Source organism: Eriocheir sinensis, chromosome 34, assembly GCF_024679095.1.
Source record: "Eriocheir sinensis breed Jianghai 21 chromosome 34, ASM2467909v1, whole genome shotgun sequence".
In the NCBI taxonomy this organism is placed as follows: domain Eukaryota; kingdom Metazoa; phylum Arthropoda; class Malacostraca; order Decapoda; family Varunidae; genus Eriocheir; species Eriocheir sinensis.
In genome coordinates, this window is record NC_066542.1 from 9,214,663 (window position 1) to 9,232,162 (window position 17,500).

The window sequence follows — 17,500 nt, forward strand, 5'->3', positions numbered from 1 at the left end:
ATAATCACTATCATCATCATCATTATTTTTAGGTGGTAGTGTTTTTAGAGTATGGAAATGTCATATCTCGGTGGTCGGCTGAGAGGCAGACACGGCAGAGGGTGTAGCAACATTTTTCCCCCTTTTTCGTGTGTCCGTTGAAAAGGAGGAGAAGCAACATCACGGGCCGTCTCATTTAACAGTAAAAAAAAATAAAAGTAAATAAAAAAGTCACGGAGTCTTTTGAGTATTCATGTATATACTCGTTCTTCGTTTTTAATGATGCCGAAATCTGTGTGTGTGTGTGTGTGTGTGTGTGTGTGTGTGTGTGTGTGTGTGTGTGTGTGTGTGTGTGCCGTTTCCTCATCACCCTGGAGTCCCTGAACGTAAATCACTTTTTCTTTTATTTACTCCTCACTAACAAATTCCCCAACTTACACTATAAATAGATAGATAGATAGATGGTTAGATATTTCTTTCAAACTGTCTAGACTTTTTTTTCTCTTGTCTATTTCCGGTTCACTTATTAGTCAGACAGTCGATACACCTGCCTTTATCTTGCTGTCCATCTTTTAATCTTTGTATCTTCCTTTTTTTTTACTGTTTCGGCTTATATCCTTTTCTTCCTTTTAGTTGTTGGTTCTCCAGTCCATCAATCAGTCACACGGTTGATCTGTCTGTCTGTATCTGGCTGTCTGTCTCGAAACCTAACTTTGTGTGTATATATTTTTTCGGTCAGTTTGTATATGGGTTCCTCTTTCCCATTTCCACCTCTATACACACACTCCTGTCCACACAAAACCGGGGCACAAATGAACTTATTTTAAAACCTCGCACGTCGCCCCTTTCCTTAGCTTACCTCCTCCTCTTCCTCCTCCTTCTCTTCCTCTTCCTTCTTCCTCCTATGGTCTTCAGTCTTGACTTTAATAACCCTCGGATACTAATATAAACCTTGTAAGTAAGACCAAACGTTGAATACTTAAAGTTAAAAGCTATCCTCTCCCTTCCAATACGTCATCACCTCATGTTACGGTGAAAAAAAAGACGGAGAAATAAAAATAAATGTTAGTAAAAAACGAATGAAATTATAAGAAATAAACACAGAGGGAGAAAAAGGAAGGAAAAACTGCTACTACCAAACTACTACTTCTACTACTATTACTACAACTACAACTACTGAAAATAATGACGTCCTGTCCCCTCAAGGCTCCTTACTTTCCCTTATTACTGTCCCTTCCAGCCACTCAGCGCGATCAGACACCTGCCTCACGCTCTCTCCAAGCCTCTTTCCCTCCGCTCTCATGGTCCCTCTCTCGTCCTTGCTTCTTTCCCTTCACCGGCGGTTCTTTTCCCTCCATCCCTCCCTCCCTCCCTCTGTGGCCTCTTTCTCCTTTCAATAGAATTTCCTGACCGCCTCGTGGCCTCACCTCCCGAATGGAGTTATGTAAAAGGCTGGAAAATATCTGCACCCCCGACGACCTTGTGGCTGCTTGTGAAGACCCGCGCTTCGGACAGGGGAAAGGAAAGGAAGGGCAAAGATGCGAGACAGGAACCTGAAAGCGAGGACGAGAACCCAAACCACTGAATATAACGAGACTTCAGTAATAGTAGTAGTAGTAGTAGTAGTAGTAGTAGTAGTAGTAGTAGCACAGTTACAGGAAGAAGAAAAATGATAGCCAAAAAAGTCCAAATCGTAGCTCTTCTCTTCTCTTCCTTTCCCTCCAACTCTCCAGCAAAAGTAAAGGAACAGTATGTGTGATATGAAAACAGAGCAGGGAGTTTTACTGAGCATGAGTTTTTTTTTATGGGAGGGAACGTGAAGCTGCGCGGGAGGGGAGATGAGCAGAGCAGAAGAGGAGGAGGAGGAAGAGAGGGAGCGCTGAGAAAATGCTATAAAAAAATCGAAATGTACACCGCTGAGTGCCGGAAATCGAACCTACCACTCTGGTGTACTTTTCACGAAGAGGAGAAAAGGGTAAAGAATAGAGAGGAGGAGGAGGAGGAGGAGGAGGGGAATAGAGAAAGATGAGAAAGTCTGTCGAAGAAAAAGGTTGAGTAAGCATCAGAAAAGTAGAAAAGGATGACAGGGAAGATATAAGGAAGAGGAAAACGAAAGGAGATAGAGAAAGAGAAGAAAAAAAGACAGAGCAGAAGAGGGGGAGGAAGAAGAGAGGGAGCGCAGAGAAAATGCAATAAAAAAAAAGATAGAAGAAAGAGCAAAACGAAGAGATAAAGAGAAGAAAAAAGACATTAAAATTTGGACTAGACGAAAGATTAAGTAAATGAAGTTAGAAGACTAAGTAAAGCATGTGTGTGTGTGTGTGTGTGTGTGTGTGTGTGTGTGCAGCAGCGGAGAGCTCTCGTTGGTTGAATGGTGGCGAGTGAGGCTGATAACTGACACGCGAACATTGTTGTTATGGAAACACTGATCGTGGTGGTGGTGGCGGCGCTGCTGTGGTGGCGTTGTGGGGATGCTGTGGTGGTGGTGGTGGCGCTGAGGGTATGCTGTGGTGCTAACGATGCTGCTGCTGCGGCGTCAATGCTGTTGGTGTGACTGTGACTTTGGTGGTTACTGGTGCAGAATTTAGGTTTAGGTTAGGTTAATCAGTACTTTTTTTCTTACATTAAATGGCAGATCGTACGTTTATATAGTTAATAATGACGTGATTGCTTGAACAGTGAAGTAAAAGGATTGTAGTAGTAGTAGTAGTAGTAGTAGTGGTAGTATGGTTAATAAAAACGTGATTGCTAGAACAGTGAAGTAAAAGGATTGTAGTAGTAGTAGCAGCAGCAGTAGTAGTAATAGTAATAGCAGTAGCAGTAGTAGTAGTAATAGTAGTACCAGTAGTAGTAGTAGTAGTAGTAGTAGTCGTAGCAAGAGGAAGAGACAGTTCAGCGTTTTTTATCTAAGCTGTGTCCGGCGTCAATGTCATCTGTTCGTCTGAGTGACTTCCGCGCGTGGGGACCCAACCAAGCACACACCGCTATAAAACATTCAGCTGGGCCGCCAGGGGGTGAGGCTAAACCAGGCGAGACAATGGGGGAAGTATGACCATTACTCGGGGTTAATGAGCTCTCTCTCTCTCTCTCTCTCTCTCTCTCTCTCTCTCTCTCTCTCTCTCTCTCTCTCTCTCTCTCTCGACGTCATACCAAGACTTCTAATGTGGCTAGAATAATAATGTGTTTGCTTTTACACTTAATCAAACAGTTCTGCAGTATTTAAATGAATTTCGAAATATCTCATTGTTGAAGTGTGTGTGTGTGTGTGTGTGTGTGTGTGTGTGTGTGTGTGTGTGTGTGTGTGTGTGTGTGTGTGTCGACGGTGCTAAGATGAACTCAACACAACATAATAAGTGGCAGAGAATAATTGAAGGTTTATACACAAACATGAAAAGCTTAAAACTAATTCCGATCAAGCACAGTCTGGCCGCGGGACAAAGCCAGGTAGGAAACGTGCTCATAAATAAAGAGGAAGGTCAGACAGGAATATATGTATGCGTTGCCCTTGGAGAGAGACGAGGGGGAGAGGGAAGGAAGGAGGGGGCTGCCGGAGAGGAGGTATCTAGGAGCCTTGGGTGATGTTGGTAGTGGTTATGTTGCTGGTGTTGTTTTGATAAGACCACCGCTGGAACTTTTGGGGAACTATAACAAAGCGGCGGCGAAGTGGCCATAGAAGGTGTGAAGGAAACCGTGGAAATATATGACTTAGGAACTTGTTAAAATCGAAGTTCGTATCAAAGACTGACTGATTGACTGGCGGTGAGGAGAAACTGTTAAGGACTTGCGTTGCCCTACGGAGCTGTGATTGGAGACAAGAATAGGAGAACTGATAAAGAGAAGGAAAAAAGGGAAGGAAAAATGGGTTCTGTGCCGCGCTGTATAGACATAAAAGAAGTAGAAGTAGAAGAAGAAAATGAGGAGCAGGTGAAGGAGGAAGAGTGGAAAGGAAGAAGAAAATGATGAACAGATGAAGGAGAAAGAGTGGAAAGGAAGAAGAAGAAGAAGAAAACAATGAGGAACAGATGAAGGAGGAAGAGTGGAAAGGAAGAAGAAGAAGAAAACAATGAGGAACAGATGAAGGAGGAAGAGTGGAAAGGAAGAAGAAGAAGAAAACAATGAGGAACAGATGAAGGAGGAAGAGTGGAAAGAAAGAAGAAGAAGAAAACCAAGAAACAGATGAAGGAGGAAGAGTAGAAAGGAAGAAGAAGAAAGCAATGAGGAACAGATAAAGGAGGAAGAGTGGAAAGGAAGAAGAAAACGAGGGAGAGGCAAAGGAGGAGTGGAAAGAAGATACATACTCAAAGATAAGGAGCAGGATGAGGTGAAGATGATGAAAATGAGACGAAGGAGAAAGCGCGGAAAAATGAAAATAAGCATAACGAAACCTAAGAAGGCGGGCAGCAGCAAGCGACCAATAGCCTTCAAAAGTGGGCCTCGGAGCATCTACTAAAGGGAATTATACAAGAGGTCAAGGTCAAAAGGAGGTCTGACCCTACATCGCGGGGAATAGGAGAAGGGGAGAGGAACATGTGTTAATGCAAATCAGAGAGTGATAATGAGACTGGCACTGAATATGGCCGTGGTTCTGGGAGGGCGGGTATTTTCAGACGCCCCCACCTCCCACATCAACCATTTCCAAAGGCTGAAGAGGAGGTCAATCGGGCTTTCATGAGGTTCTTTTCACATTCACGGTACAGAAGAAGGGTCCCACTACCACCAGGGTCATTAAGCTACCCTTGGAAATGGCCAAAACGCCTGTATACGAAAGCCTTGTCAAATGTGTGAGGCTGAAAAGGAGATCAATCGGGCTTTTATAAGTTTTTTTTCGCATTCATGGTACAGAAGAAGGGTCCCACTACCACAAGGGTCATTAAGCTACCCCTGGAAATGCCCAAAACGCCTATGAAAGCCTTGTCAAATATGTATGGAGCCGAAAAGGAGATCAGTCGGGCTTTTATGATGGGGTTTTTTCACATTCACGGTACAGAAGAAGGGTCCCTCTACCACCAGGATCATTAAACTATCCCTGAAATGCCCAAAACGCCTGTATACGAAAGCCTTGTCAACTATGTGTGCTTGGACGCCGAAAAGGACATTATTCGGGCTTTCATGAGGGCTTTTTCGCATTCACGGTACAGAAGAAGGGTCCCACTATTACCAGGGTCATTAAGCTACCCCTGGAAATGCCCAAAACGCCTGTATACGAAAGCCTTGTCAAATATGTGTGCTTGGGCGTCGACAGATTTGAGAATTTGGGCTCTGGTAGTGATGGTGGAGGTTGGGGTAGTGTTGATGGTGGTGGAGGATCGAGTCAGTGCTTTGTTGACCCTCTTCTCACTCGAGTTTATCTTAGATGTTAATTTGACCTCCGCCCTCGACCTTTCTGATTTCTCCTCGCCGCTTAGTTTTCCCCCAAGCTCACTGTTTGTTTGTACTTCCTCACGAATGTTAGGCTAAAGTTACGCTCCGGGGTTGTCTGTCATTACTTGTTTCTCTCTCTCTCTCTCTCTCTCTCTCTCTCTCTCTCTCTCTCTCTCTCTCCACGTTTTAGTGTGACATATACGTAAAAAGTCATTGATTCTTGATTCTTTCACACTTTTCCTCGCCGTTATTCGTGTCTTGATCATCTTTATCCTCTCCCTCCGTTGGTCTGTTCATAAGTATGCTTTACAGACTCCTTCTCATCCCGTTCCTGCTCAAGGCCTCCTCTCCTGCTCGCCATGAAAGACCTCACGCAAGCACAGCTATTTCTGGAATTGTTTATGGTAGGAAGGCGTGTTGATGTAGCGTTGGGGTGCGTTGTATAGGGTTTTGCTACTACTACTACTACTACTACTACTACTACTACTGGAATTGTTTATGGTAGGAAGGCGTGTTGATGTAGCGTCGGGGTGCGTTGTATAGGGTTTTGCTATTACTACTACTACTACTACTACTACTGGAATTGTTTATGGTAGGAAGGCGTGTTGATGTAGCGTCGGGGTGCGTTGTATAGGGTCTTGCTACTACTACTATTACTACTACTACTACTACTACTACTACATAAATGATACCTTCACCCATGTTTATTTTCCCGACACATAATCATGGAGGGCTCCATAGCTTGGAGGCCATTAGCCACTACTACTACTACTACTATCACATTACGACGCAGCCCCGAACGATAAGAATAATGAGAGAGGAAAGGACATCCGCTGCGGCTCAGTTCAAGACAACACGGCGAGGTTTGCTAGTTAAACACTCCCCTTGTCCTCTGGCGGCTATGGTGGTGGTGGTGGTGGGAGGGCGGGCATGCTGTGGGAATTCTTTGGGCACCATGGCGCTGCTCTACGTGACTTCGAAGCCAGATGAATGTAGGAAGAGGAAAAAACATGTGTATTATGTTTCAGCTTGGGAGAGACTTGGGAGGGACTTGGAGGAGGCAGTGGCGGTGCGATGGGAGTGTTAGTAAGGGAAGGGAAGCAGAGGGGAACGAAATCAGAGCAGAGGAAGATATAACAGGGCAGGGCAGAGCAGTGCAGGGTAGAATAGTGTTGAGACGGAGTGGGGCGAGGCGCAGCAAGGCAAGGGTGTTGTTGTGTTAGCGATTTACAAATTAGGGGTGCAAATAGTGTGTGTGTGTGTGTGTGTGTGTGTGTGTGTGTGTGTCGTAGAAGGAAGTAAACAGAGCGGCCACAGCAGTAGTTCACAGCTTGAGGCCTTGTTACTCCATTCCACGCTGGGGGAGAAGGGTGGTAGATGGGCTGTGCAGGGAGGGAGGGATGAAGGCCTTGTCAACATGGGGAGGAGCAAGGAGTCAGGGTGGGGTGAAGGTGAAGTGGGAGGGAGGAAGGGAACCATGGTCTTGCTCTGTCTCTAAGGGCCCAGCTAAGAAGAGAGGAAGGTGGTGAGGGTTAGGAGAGAAGAGGGAGGTAAAGAGGAGGCTTGGAAGGAAATCGAAAGAAGGAAAATACTGAGATAGGCCTTGGTGGGGGAGGGAGAGGAAGAGAGACGGGGGTGGGGGGGGAGAAGCACGGATGGAAGAGCTGGATTGATTTTTTTTTTCATTCCCGTTGAGGTTTGTGAGGTGAGGTTTGCCACACGCCTTGGTTCATTGTTCCTCCCTTTGTCGTTGACGTTGATAATACCGGAGCCCCTGGCATTAGCGGTAGCAGAGATGGTAGCTATGGTAGTGGTAGGCTTAAAGTGTGTGTGGAGATGGTGGTGATGGGTGGATAAGGAGGCGGTGGTAGTGGAGGTGGAGAGAGACAGACAGACTAATACAGAATCGGACAGAAAGAGCAAAAATACAGACAAACAATTAAACGTAACTCCGACAGAGCTCAAAATTATGTCACATTACTAAGACAGTATTGGAGAGAGAGAGAGAGAGAGAGAGAGAGAGAGAGAGAGAGAGAGAGAGAGAGAGAGAGAGAGAGAGAGAGATTGTGTTGTGGCGGTGGCGTCTGCGGCATGGTGGCGAGGGACAGATATTAAGAAAGTCTGAGATTCAAGTAGTGAAGGAGGAGAAGGGGGGCAGAGGGAGGGGAAGGAGGAGAAGGGACAATGTTAATGTTGCAACTCGAGGCAGACGTAGTGTGTGTGCGGGGGAGGGGGGGAGAGAGAGATGAGAAAGGAGTGCCGGGGAGGAGGGAGGGAGGGAGAGTGATCGACGACAGCCATTGCACCAGCACCACCAGCAGCGCCACCACCATCACCACCACCATCACCACTACCACCACTACCACCATCTCCCACGACCTCAAACAGGCTCCACAGCGACTACACCCCCCCTCCTCCTCCCCTCCCACACCACCCCGCCTGGCACACAGCGGTCTCTGCCAGCTCTCACTTCGCTCTCCGCTTTCTACTCCAACAACTTCTGGCCGGAGTGGAGTACGTGTGTATGAAGTTCGTATAGCTATGCCACCGTATCATTCACTGTATCTTAGTATTTTGGCGTTGAAAGATATTGAACGACGACTGTTAACAAAGGGAAGCCAGCAATACGCACCAACGGAGTCTGATCTGCCGCTGACATTTGTTTTTTTGTTGTCGACTTGAGCGAATCTTCTCAGACTGTGTCGTGTTGAACGCAAGAGAGAGAGAGAGAGAGAGAGAGAGAGAGAGAGAGAGAGAGAGAGAGAGAAGCAGCAGAACAACAGAACTGAAAAAAAACAAGGGAAAGAAAAGAGTAGAGAAGAGAGGAGAAAAGCGAGAAAGAGAGAAATTGATTAGGTTTCACGGTGACCTTGCCGGCGCCAGCAAAGTCCAACATTAATTACAGACACACACGAAGATGGCGGGAACGAGGAGACGTCTGTTGATACTCTAACCCGTGAAAAACTGAAAGAAAACGTTAATGAGTCATATTCTTACACATTTAGGCGCCCAAGCACACACCTATTAGACAAGGCTTTCTTAGGAGTTGTAGGCATTTCCAGGAGTAATTATATGACCCTGCTGGTGGTTTGACTCTTTCTCTGTACCATGAACCTAAAGAAACAACCATGAAAACCCGATGGATCTCCTTTTTGACCCTTTAAAAATACTTGATTCGAGAGGCCGAAGCGTCTCAGAACACCGACCAGTATCCGTTGAACCCGAATCATTCACCACAGATGGATGAAACTGAGATAGCGAGTGGTTGATAGTTGTAATGCGTTCCCCTATTCAGTGATCAGGACACCTCTCCTCCCGAAATTGACCTTTCTTTCGGCCACCTCTTTTAATTCATTTTTGGGAGCAGCGAGTAGCGGGCTTTTTTTATTAGTTTTCTTTTTTGTGCCCTTGAGCTGCCTCCTTTATTGTAAAAAAAAAAAAAAAAGTTACTAGTAAAAGAAAACTATGATAAAGGTAGGGATGAAGCCTGGGGATGGTGGTAGTGATGGGAAAATGAGGGAAGACAAGACTTAATGAAGAGGTCAAAGGATTCAAATGGTATAGTTGTTGTTTCCATGAACCTTTAGATAATTAGTCTTCCATCAAGCGCCACTGTTAACATCGTGACTTACCGCTGCACTTGTATAAATCGCTGTTTCACCGCCTATAATAGTAAGACTCGCCTGTCATCAGTACGTTTCTCTGCCCTCGAAACATCCTACAAATGGTTATGAAATTAAGTACTGATGCCGGAGATGATGGTGTTGGTGATGGTGGTAGAGATGATGGTTATGGCGGTAGAGATGATGATGGTAGGAGGAGGGGGGGTGGGGGGAGGGAGGTCATTGGTGGTAGGGAGGAGGAGTGACAAGGTGAGGGATGTGCAGAGAGTGGGGAGAGGCAACCAAGAGAGGGTTAGACATCTGGGCTGGGCTGATTGAACCTCGGCCTCCTTGAGACGAAACCAGCCCCCCACGCTCTCTCTTGCCTGCTTCTACGACTAGCCTACTGCTATTACTATTACCCCTGGCACGTAAGTATCTTGTGGGCCTAATAGCGCCACTGAAATTAAGGTGATTTTGCAGTAATGAATGTGAGCAAGGTGAGAAACTTTCGAAATTTAGGCGTGGTGTTCTCTGCGGAGTCACACGTATATTTTTTTATTCGTATATTGTTCCTCATTCCCCTTGTAAGTCTAGTTTCCAGTTCATTATAAGTTATTACAATGTGTGAGTATTACAAGCGGTATACGGCAAGTTTTAAAGCACTCGATCCCTCCCTCACTTAATTTACTGGCAGTAGTGTTTCCCCCATCATTGCGTTTTGAATAATCCATGAACGCGTACATTTATGCTGTAGAATTTCGAAGCACCAAGCATTTTCTTCTGTCGGGGCTTTAGGCAGTGTGTGTGTGTGTGTGTGTGTGTGTGTAGTAGTAGTAGTAGTAGTAGTAGTAGTAGTAGTAGTTGAATTAGTTGGAATGGCTCTTTCAGGCGCATGTTGCCGAGAGCTGCGAGGGATGAAAAGTAGAAACAACCGCTACTTTGTTATACTCCTTCCTGTAGTGTTGATTAGAGGCTCGAAGAAGCGCCCCTTAATTCCTTGGTAGGGTACTGTGCAACCTCTCATTATATCCCTCCTCAGCTTTTAAGTCCTTCAATTTCTACACTTTTTGGATTTTTTAAATTTTTTTTTTGGGGGGGAAGGGATTTCGTCGTTCCCTTTTTCCTTTCTTCATAATTTGCTTTCGTCGTCGTCGTCGTTGTCTTTATTATTATTATTTTCCTCTTCTGTATCCTTCTCCTGTGTCCTGATTTTCCTTCTCCGCCTCCGTCTCCTCCTTCTCCTAATCATCATTATCATCATCATCGTGTCCCTTCCTTCACCTTCTATTCTCCTTATTATTCCTCTTCTTCATACCTCCTTCCTTCGCCTCCTCCTCTTCCTCCTCCTCCGACCGCCAGCCACTTTAGGGCAGTAAAATGCTGAGCAATTAACTCTGCACACTAATCAATACTCGCTAGGCCTTCCTAAACTGAGCATTTCCACCAAGCCCAAGATTACGTGCCTCTTTCTGGGTAAAGATCCGAGGTCGAGCGACAGTGATGTAGAATAGCCCTTGGTATAGCCACACGAGGCAGTATATAGGGCAGCAGGCAAGCATTGGAAGAGTTGTCAAGCCTGCTTTCAAATGATCCGAGTCGGCACGTTTCCCGCCATACTTTGTAGATAGAACGGATGATTGATGAACGTAGAGAGAGAGAGAGAGAGAGAGAGAGAGAGAGAGAGAGAGAGAGAGAGAGAGAGAATGGTCTAAAATTTATCTCGGTTCATATGATGCAGATCGGAGTATGAAGGAAGGCTTTTCAGTGAGGTAATAATTAATAGTTGTCAGGAAGAAGATGAAAAAGGGGACAGCTACTTCCATGCGTGACGAAGGATATGCCACACGTCGCAAGTTACGTGCATAATAACGGTCAGAGTAAAGAATAATCAGTTGTCTGTCTCTTGCTCAAACACCGCCCCTCACATCAACTATTTTCAAAGCCCGTAAAGGAGATTAATCGGGTTTTTTCACGTTCATGGTACAGAAGAAGGGTCAGACTGCCACCAGGGCCATACAAGTACCTCAGGAAACGCCCCAAACTCCTACGAAAGGCCTGTCCAATGAGTATGTAGGCGGCGAAGCATTTGAGAATTTGGTTCCGGTCTCTTAAAATAATGCCTGTGAAGTTGTGATGGCAATTTGGAGCTCAGTGTGTGTCAGCGTGGATGTGGCGCTCGCACGAGAGAATGGCAACCATAAGGATCGATGATTTCCAGGGAAATGCTCGGAGGGTTCGCAGAATTACAGGAACCTACTTTTCTGAGGACTGCCCTACAGCACCTCTTATAACCATGTGTAGCAGAGCGGGTACACGTAGATTTACTATTATTAATGACTCGTTCCACTCACAAGCCACGGAAGAAATTATTGTAAAAAGCCACTGGTGATTCGCATCCCTCTCTAGTAGCGACAGTCCAATTAAACTGAAAACAGAATTCTTAGTCCGTGTTTTATGTGCTGCCGTTATGCGTGACATCATACAGTGACTCTTCCATGTGCGATCATTGGGTAAAGGTACACTATGGTAGTCCACCGTGCTGCGTGGTGGGCGGGGCAGACTCACGTGTTGGCCGTGTGATGCGCCGCAGCCAACAGGTGGAACATCACAGCCGGTGCTCACACTTGAATATGAAAGTGCTTGCCGTTTTATTTCTAACTGTTGTTTAAATACATATGAACTTTCTGTTGGTTTGACTGCAAATATACAAAGGAGTTTATTTACCTCATACATTTCATTCACACTGTCCCGGGATTCATGTAATGTGAATATGATAGTCTTCATTTATTCGGTAAATCAAACAATCTTCAGCTTCTTGTGAATTGCCATTGACTACAGTGATTCACCAAACCTCATTAACGCGTGGCTATATAAGCTGTGTGTGTGTGTGTGTGTGTGTGTGTGTGTGTGTGTGTAATATTTACTTTCAAGAGAGCACAATTCCCTTATCCCAAGAATGTGATTTCAGAGGGCTTGTCCATTTACATATGAATTCCTTGATTTCTTGAAATTAATTCTGATCAATTTTGTCTTTCAGAAGCTAAAATGGAAACAGAGAAGGAGTAAGGAGGGAGTATGACTTCCTCCACCATCACCACCACAGCAGCTGCCATCATGGCACCATCCTTAAGGAGTCCATTGGCCTTGTCACTAACATTGTTGGGCCTTGTAGCACTTTGTCAAGGCTCTTCAACTCATAACTACAAGTGCTATAGTTTTGATACAACAGGAAAAGGAGGTACGTCTTGGAGGAATTTCCCTTTTTTAAACAAATTGTAAATGGTCATCATTTATAAGCGGAGATAATGTAGATATATCACTTGGCCAATGTCTCGGGTTAATGAGACAATATGTTGATTTAGTAATAGGTGTTGTTGTTTACTGTACTAAATGATTGTCAACTTTTGTTTACAGCAATAAAGCCAAAGGGAGACATTGTTGTTGAAGTTGGATCTTCCTATGAAGCTTATTGCCTCTTTAATCCAGAGGAAGTACAGGTGGGGGATGTGTACTTTGAGACCACAGGGGATGATGCTAGAAGAATTCCACATACTGTGAGTATACTGTGTTTTCAGCAGGTCTTTGATTATGTGCTGTTGAATTAGGGAGAATTAGTAGCCTCAAGAAACCAAATGTTTCATATCCTAGTTATGTGATAAACACATAACTAAAAGTTAGAGAACACAAAGTTAAAAAACGTTTTTCAGACAAAAATTCAATTTCATTTACAGGAGTCAGTAGCACTAATGAACAGAATTAGCCAATCAGGAAGAAAAATTGGCAGCACTATAAAGAAGTTGCTTGCAGTGCCAGTGAGCTAGGCCTGCTGTCAGTTACCTTTACAATAGCCTACAGATGTGGGTATGCGCATTATTAGAAAACTACCAAGCCAACATGTACTGTATATGACACATATGTCTCCAAATCATATGCCAGCGGATACCCCCTACTTTACCTTTACCATTATTCAACAAAAAGCCATCTAAGGACAGATCACCATCACAGCTGTTAATACAGCTTTTGACACAAAAATTTACTGTTTAAATGTACTTAGTTGAAACACTGCAGACAATGGTATTACATACTTGGGTTTGTGCCCCCCCCCATGACCCTCTCCCTTTACCAGACCATACTGAGTAGTCAGTAGTTTATGAATAATCTGTACTTGCTCGACACTCTCCAAAATACGCCGAGTTAACCAGGTTGATGAAACCCACAAAAAAACATTTCTAGCTCCATCCTTCCTTCACTGCACTGACTTATTTTTTCACTGTTGTAAAAATATAATAATAGCCACATTTTTATTCTTGAGGAAGAAAGTATTTCATTGTCATATTTCCTATTGGCTTCACTGTGAAGTCATCAGGAAATATTAAGCTTGGCTTCTTAAAAATAGGGATATTTAAAAAAAAAAATTGTGGAAGCACTGCACAAAAAGTGTATAGAGAATTTCTCTCAGTTGATGTCACCTGGTCAGGTCTGCATCCCCCTCACCCGCCTAGTATGCCACTCATCACAACTAGAAACAAAATTATATAAAAAAATATTTGCATGGGCATAAGCTGAGCTGGGTCTAGTGGTTACATATCCTGGGAACTCCACAGAGAAGATTATACTATGTGTAAAATTTCAGGAACTAACTTAGGTATGTTCTGATTTTAGTAATAAATTTAGTAATAAATTTGAGGCTTGGTATAGCAAAAGTATTAATGCATGAACATGTATTTCACAGTTTTAAATGGATGAATGTAACTCTATGCTCCCAGAATATACCCCTGATATGGATATTTGGCTTATAGGAATTTAGCCCTTCTTTTGTTAAAAGCAACTCACTCTATTCATCCATATCTTTGAAAGTGTCACTGTTAACAGCATGGTAAAGAAACCTGTCTAATTATGCTTGCCCTTCCAGGTGGTGAATAGTTCGGCCATCAAAGTACAAGTTGAACACACAGAACCCACAAAGTACGACCTAAGATGTTTGATGGGAGCGGGAAGGTTTATATGTCAACGTTCAGTTTTTGTTGGATGTAAGTTGAGTTTCATTTCTTGTCTGTTTTTACAAAGACGGCTTTCCTCTGAGAATTTTTAATCAAAGAAGAATTTTTAAAATTTACTGAAATAGTATTGCATTCAAAATAGTTTCCTTATTAATAAACTTATTAAAAACTATCAAAAAATATAATTTATCTGGTGGTTTTTTTTTTTTTTTTTTTTTTTTTTTTTTTTTTTTTTTTTTTTTTAGGATAGGAAGTCCATATCCAGTAGTTCACTAGATAAACCAGATTCAGAAAAGCCATTTTGTAGCCAAGTTTGAGGTTAGAAGGAATTTCCTATTAGTGTCCTAAATGACTAACTCCCTGTATTGATTGGCTTCCAGTACCTTTCAATGAGCACACTTTTCCCTCTTGGTGTACTTGACTAAATTACATCAAAATTTATAGTGCTTACCTATTTCCTACATGGTTTTAACATATTCAGAAATATCAAAATTATTAAAAATGACACTGCTATAAACTTCGTAATTGACAATAACCAGCCTCATCTTTCTCTTTGTTTCAGATTCATTATGTGTTTTCATGTGTGGTGTTATGTATCAAGCACTTGTGGTATTAGTATTACAATAATTTCTTTGATGAAAATTGCTTAATCATTAACCTGGTAGCAGCGACAGGCCAAATTTGTGGCTTTACCGTGTAGCAGCGATGGGCCAAATTTGTACCATGATATAAACCCCAAAAAATATATGATGCATAATCTGATCACAAATGCTTTGATATGTATTATGAAATGGTTTATGTGAGGGGTGATTTTTTCTCATTTTTCTCGCTTGGAGGGGCCATTAAGAAACATGATCCCTTCTGCTACTGTGTTAATGACATTCATCTTGCCTTACCTTGAAATAATACATCACAGTACAGTAAAAGTTGAATCATCTAGCTTTGGGTATATATAATTAAGAACATGCACAACATGACTGAGTAATATCATGCATGTAACTCATGAACTTGACCATACTCCAGTTGCTAGCTTGTGAATCTGAATAAATGGAAGTGAGTTCACCCACTCAGTCATCCGCACTTCTCAGGACATTTTCACATTGTACAGCAATGGCTGGCTCACATCAACCTGCTCCTGCAGTCTGCTATTTCTTAGCCTACTGATTCGTTTGTTTATATAGCTATGCACAACAGAATTCTGGCAATTTTATTCTTTTACTCAGGTTAAAATTTATTGCCTTCCAGAATTCAGCCTTTTATGATTTTCAGATAATTGGAATTTGGATTAGCAGACTTTAACCACTAATATACAATTTATTATATAATTTTTGTCTTTTTATTGGAAATGATCTTTCTTTTTTATTTTCAGATGAACCACAAGATGTCAAGAATTTCTCATGTCTGTCGAAGAATTTTTTGAGTCTAAACTGTACCTGGGAGGAGCCAGAAAATCCAGTTAAAGTTTCCTACACTCTCACGTATGTTCTCCCTGGCTACTTAGATTCAAGGTATGCTTTTTTGCGCTATGGGGAAGGAATGTTTCACTTTTGAGTGAAAGTTGAGTAAATGAAACGTTGTGGTATGACTGAGATCAATTTTTCCTTTGCATTTAACTTTGCCTCAGTCCAGTATTTATTACACTTCTCTACTCATTGTCTTCATATCTTCTTGTTCTCCCATCACATATGAACAGATCTTCTCCATCAACTCTGTCGATTTCCATCACTGATCTGAATACTGCAGTCATTTTTTCTCTCACTCTTTCCTTTGAGGATGGCAGCCCAAAATTTTACAATCATGATAAATCTGGCAGACAGGGGACCATTTAGGTTTCTGCATTTTGTTTTCTCTCGATCTTGTTTATATCTTTCTTTTTATATGGAGACCAAACTACTGTACTTTTACCTATTTTCAGTACTTTGTATTTTTTACATTGAATTTCATTTCTGACGTGTGGCACCTTTTCTAAACCCTGTCTAAATATTCTTGCATCATCTTACAACTCTTTTCCACCTTCTTTCCTCATAATTCTCACATTCCTTGCTAACAGGCTTGCACAGTTGTTCACTTCATCAACCATATTGTCTAGTATCACGAACATTATGAACACATTATGCACAGATCCCTGCAGCACTCCACTTGTTACTTCCCTTCACTCAAACAACCTGACCTTTATCATCGTCCCAATCTCAATCCCTGATAAAATCTCTTCCACTCCAAGAGTTTCCCCTTAAACTTTCAGTTCCACGTTATTCACATCTATGTCATCTTCATTACCATCCCACTCCTATTTTTTTCTTTTCTGTCATCTCCAGTCTGTATTTACCATATAACATCTAGTGAAAAACACACTTGACTAGAAGACCACTTCACTCAGCTTATTCTTGGTTTTCCTTCCTTTTTACTGTGCTAATATCCCCCTTAGGTTTAAAGAGAGCGTCCACCGTGGATTTTTTCAAAAAAATCGATAAAATTGAAAAAAGTCATGTCTTCGTACACACCTCGGCTAGCTTGTGGCAAAATATTATGAAGAAATAAACAAAAATGACAGAGTTATGGCTGAATTCCCCCATCCCCTCCTTCCCCGGCCCTCTTCAGATCATCACTCATGTCACTATAAAATACTTGCCTGCGCCATGATGGGCTGAGGCGAACTACCATTCCAGGCCCCTCAAGAAAGCCTACCTATAGGCTTGGACATAAAAAAAAGCTATATTCATACACAGGTGCACACGTACATCGTCATGTTTCAGCATAGAAAATGGCCTAAAAGAATATTCGTATGGCATCTTGAGGCAAAGTAGCATCTGTGATGGCCTTGGAGGCAGCAGAGCTGACAGATACATCAGTCACCCTGAAGGAGCCAGAGATAAGTTTCACACGTCAGCTCGTCACCAGGATTTCCAAGAAAAGGACACCACTAGACACACAAAGTCCTTCAAAACAAAGAAAAAACTGGAATTCAGTAAAAAATACTAACCGGGAAGGCATCCAGGTTTAGAGGGAAAACTCTTCAAGTCCCCGCAGACTTTTAACTCTCCTTTTTAGAAAATGGGATGAGTTTCAGTTTTTCTGCAATAACTTAGCCGCTATTGGACTGATTTTAATTAACAACACATCATTGGAAAGAGGAGCTGAGGCGGAAGTTTTTCATTATGAGTTTTCTTTTCAATTGAGGAACAAATGTCTGGAAAAAATTAATATCGTTTGATACACCAACAAAATTGAAAAAAAAAAATCATCATTTAACAAAAGCAAAATTGAAAAATTTTCCATGATGAATCTTTTGGATTCTGCTTTTAGTTTCTTTGGTATTTCTTTCAGCAGCATAAGTCATTAGATGAGAGAGAAATTGTTTTTTTTTTTTTTTTTTTTTTTTTTTTTTTTTTTTTTTACATTTATTTTTTTCTGCCATTATGTATCGACTTATAGCTCTGAAAGTAAACGTATATTACTTCACCATAAGCATACATTTGACATGAATATAATCAGGATCATACGCTAATAATTAACGAAGAAGTGGCGGACGCTCCCCTTAATGTTCCTGCTACTTCG

At 42.5% G+C, this 17,500-nt stretch overlaps 1 protein-coding gene across 4 annotated transcripts in view; it reads left to right on the forward strand.

The window, feature by feature from the left end:
* The window catches only part of LOC127007029 (uncharacterized), a 100,751-nt gene that overhangs the window by 41,572 nt on the left and 41,679 nt on the right, over positions 1–17,500 (forward strand). For 2 of the 4 annotated variants that reach the window (XM_050877513.1, XM_050877514.1), the window contains 4 exons: positions 11,983–12,183; positions 12,360–12,499; positions 13,858–13,975; positions 15,315–15,453. In XM_050877513.1, the coding sequence (XP_050733470.1) occupies positions 12,021–12,183; positions 12,360–12,499; positions 13,858–13,975; positions 15,315–15,453 (560 nt within the window). In that variant the 5' untranslated portion in view covers positions 11,983–12,020. Of the gene's footprint in view, positions 1–9,351; positions 9,374–11,982; positions 12,184–12,359; positions 12,500–13,857; positions 13,976–15,314; positions 15,454–17,500 lie in introns of those variants that run through there. The other 2 variants (XM_050877515.1, XM_050877516.1) reach the window with 2 other exon arrangements.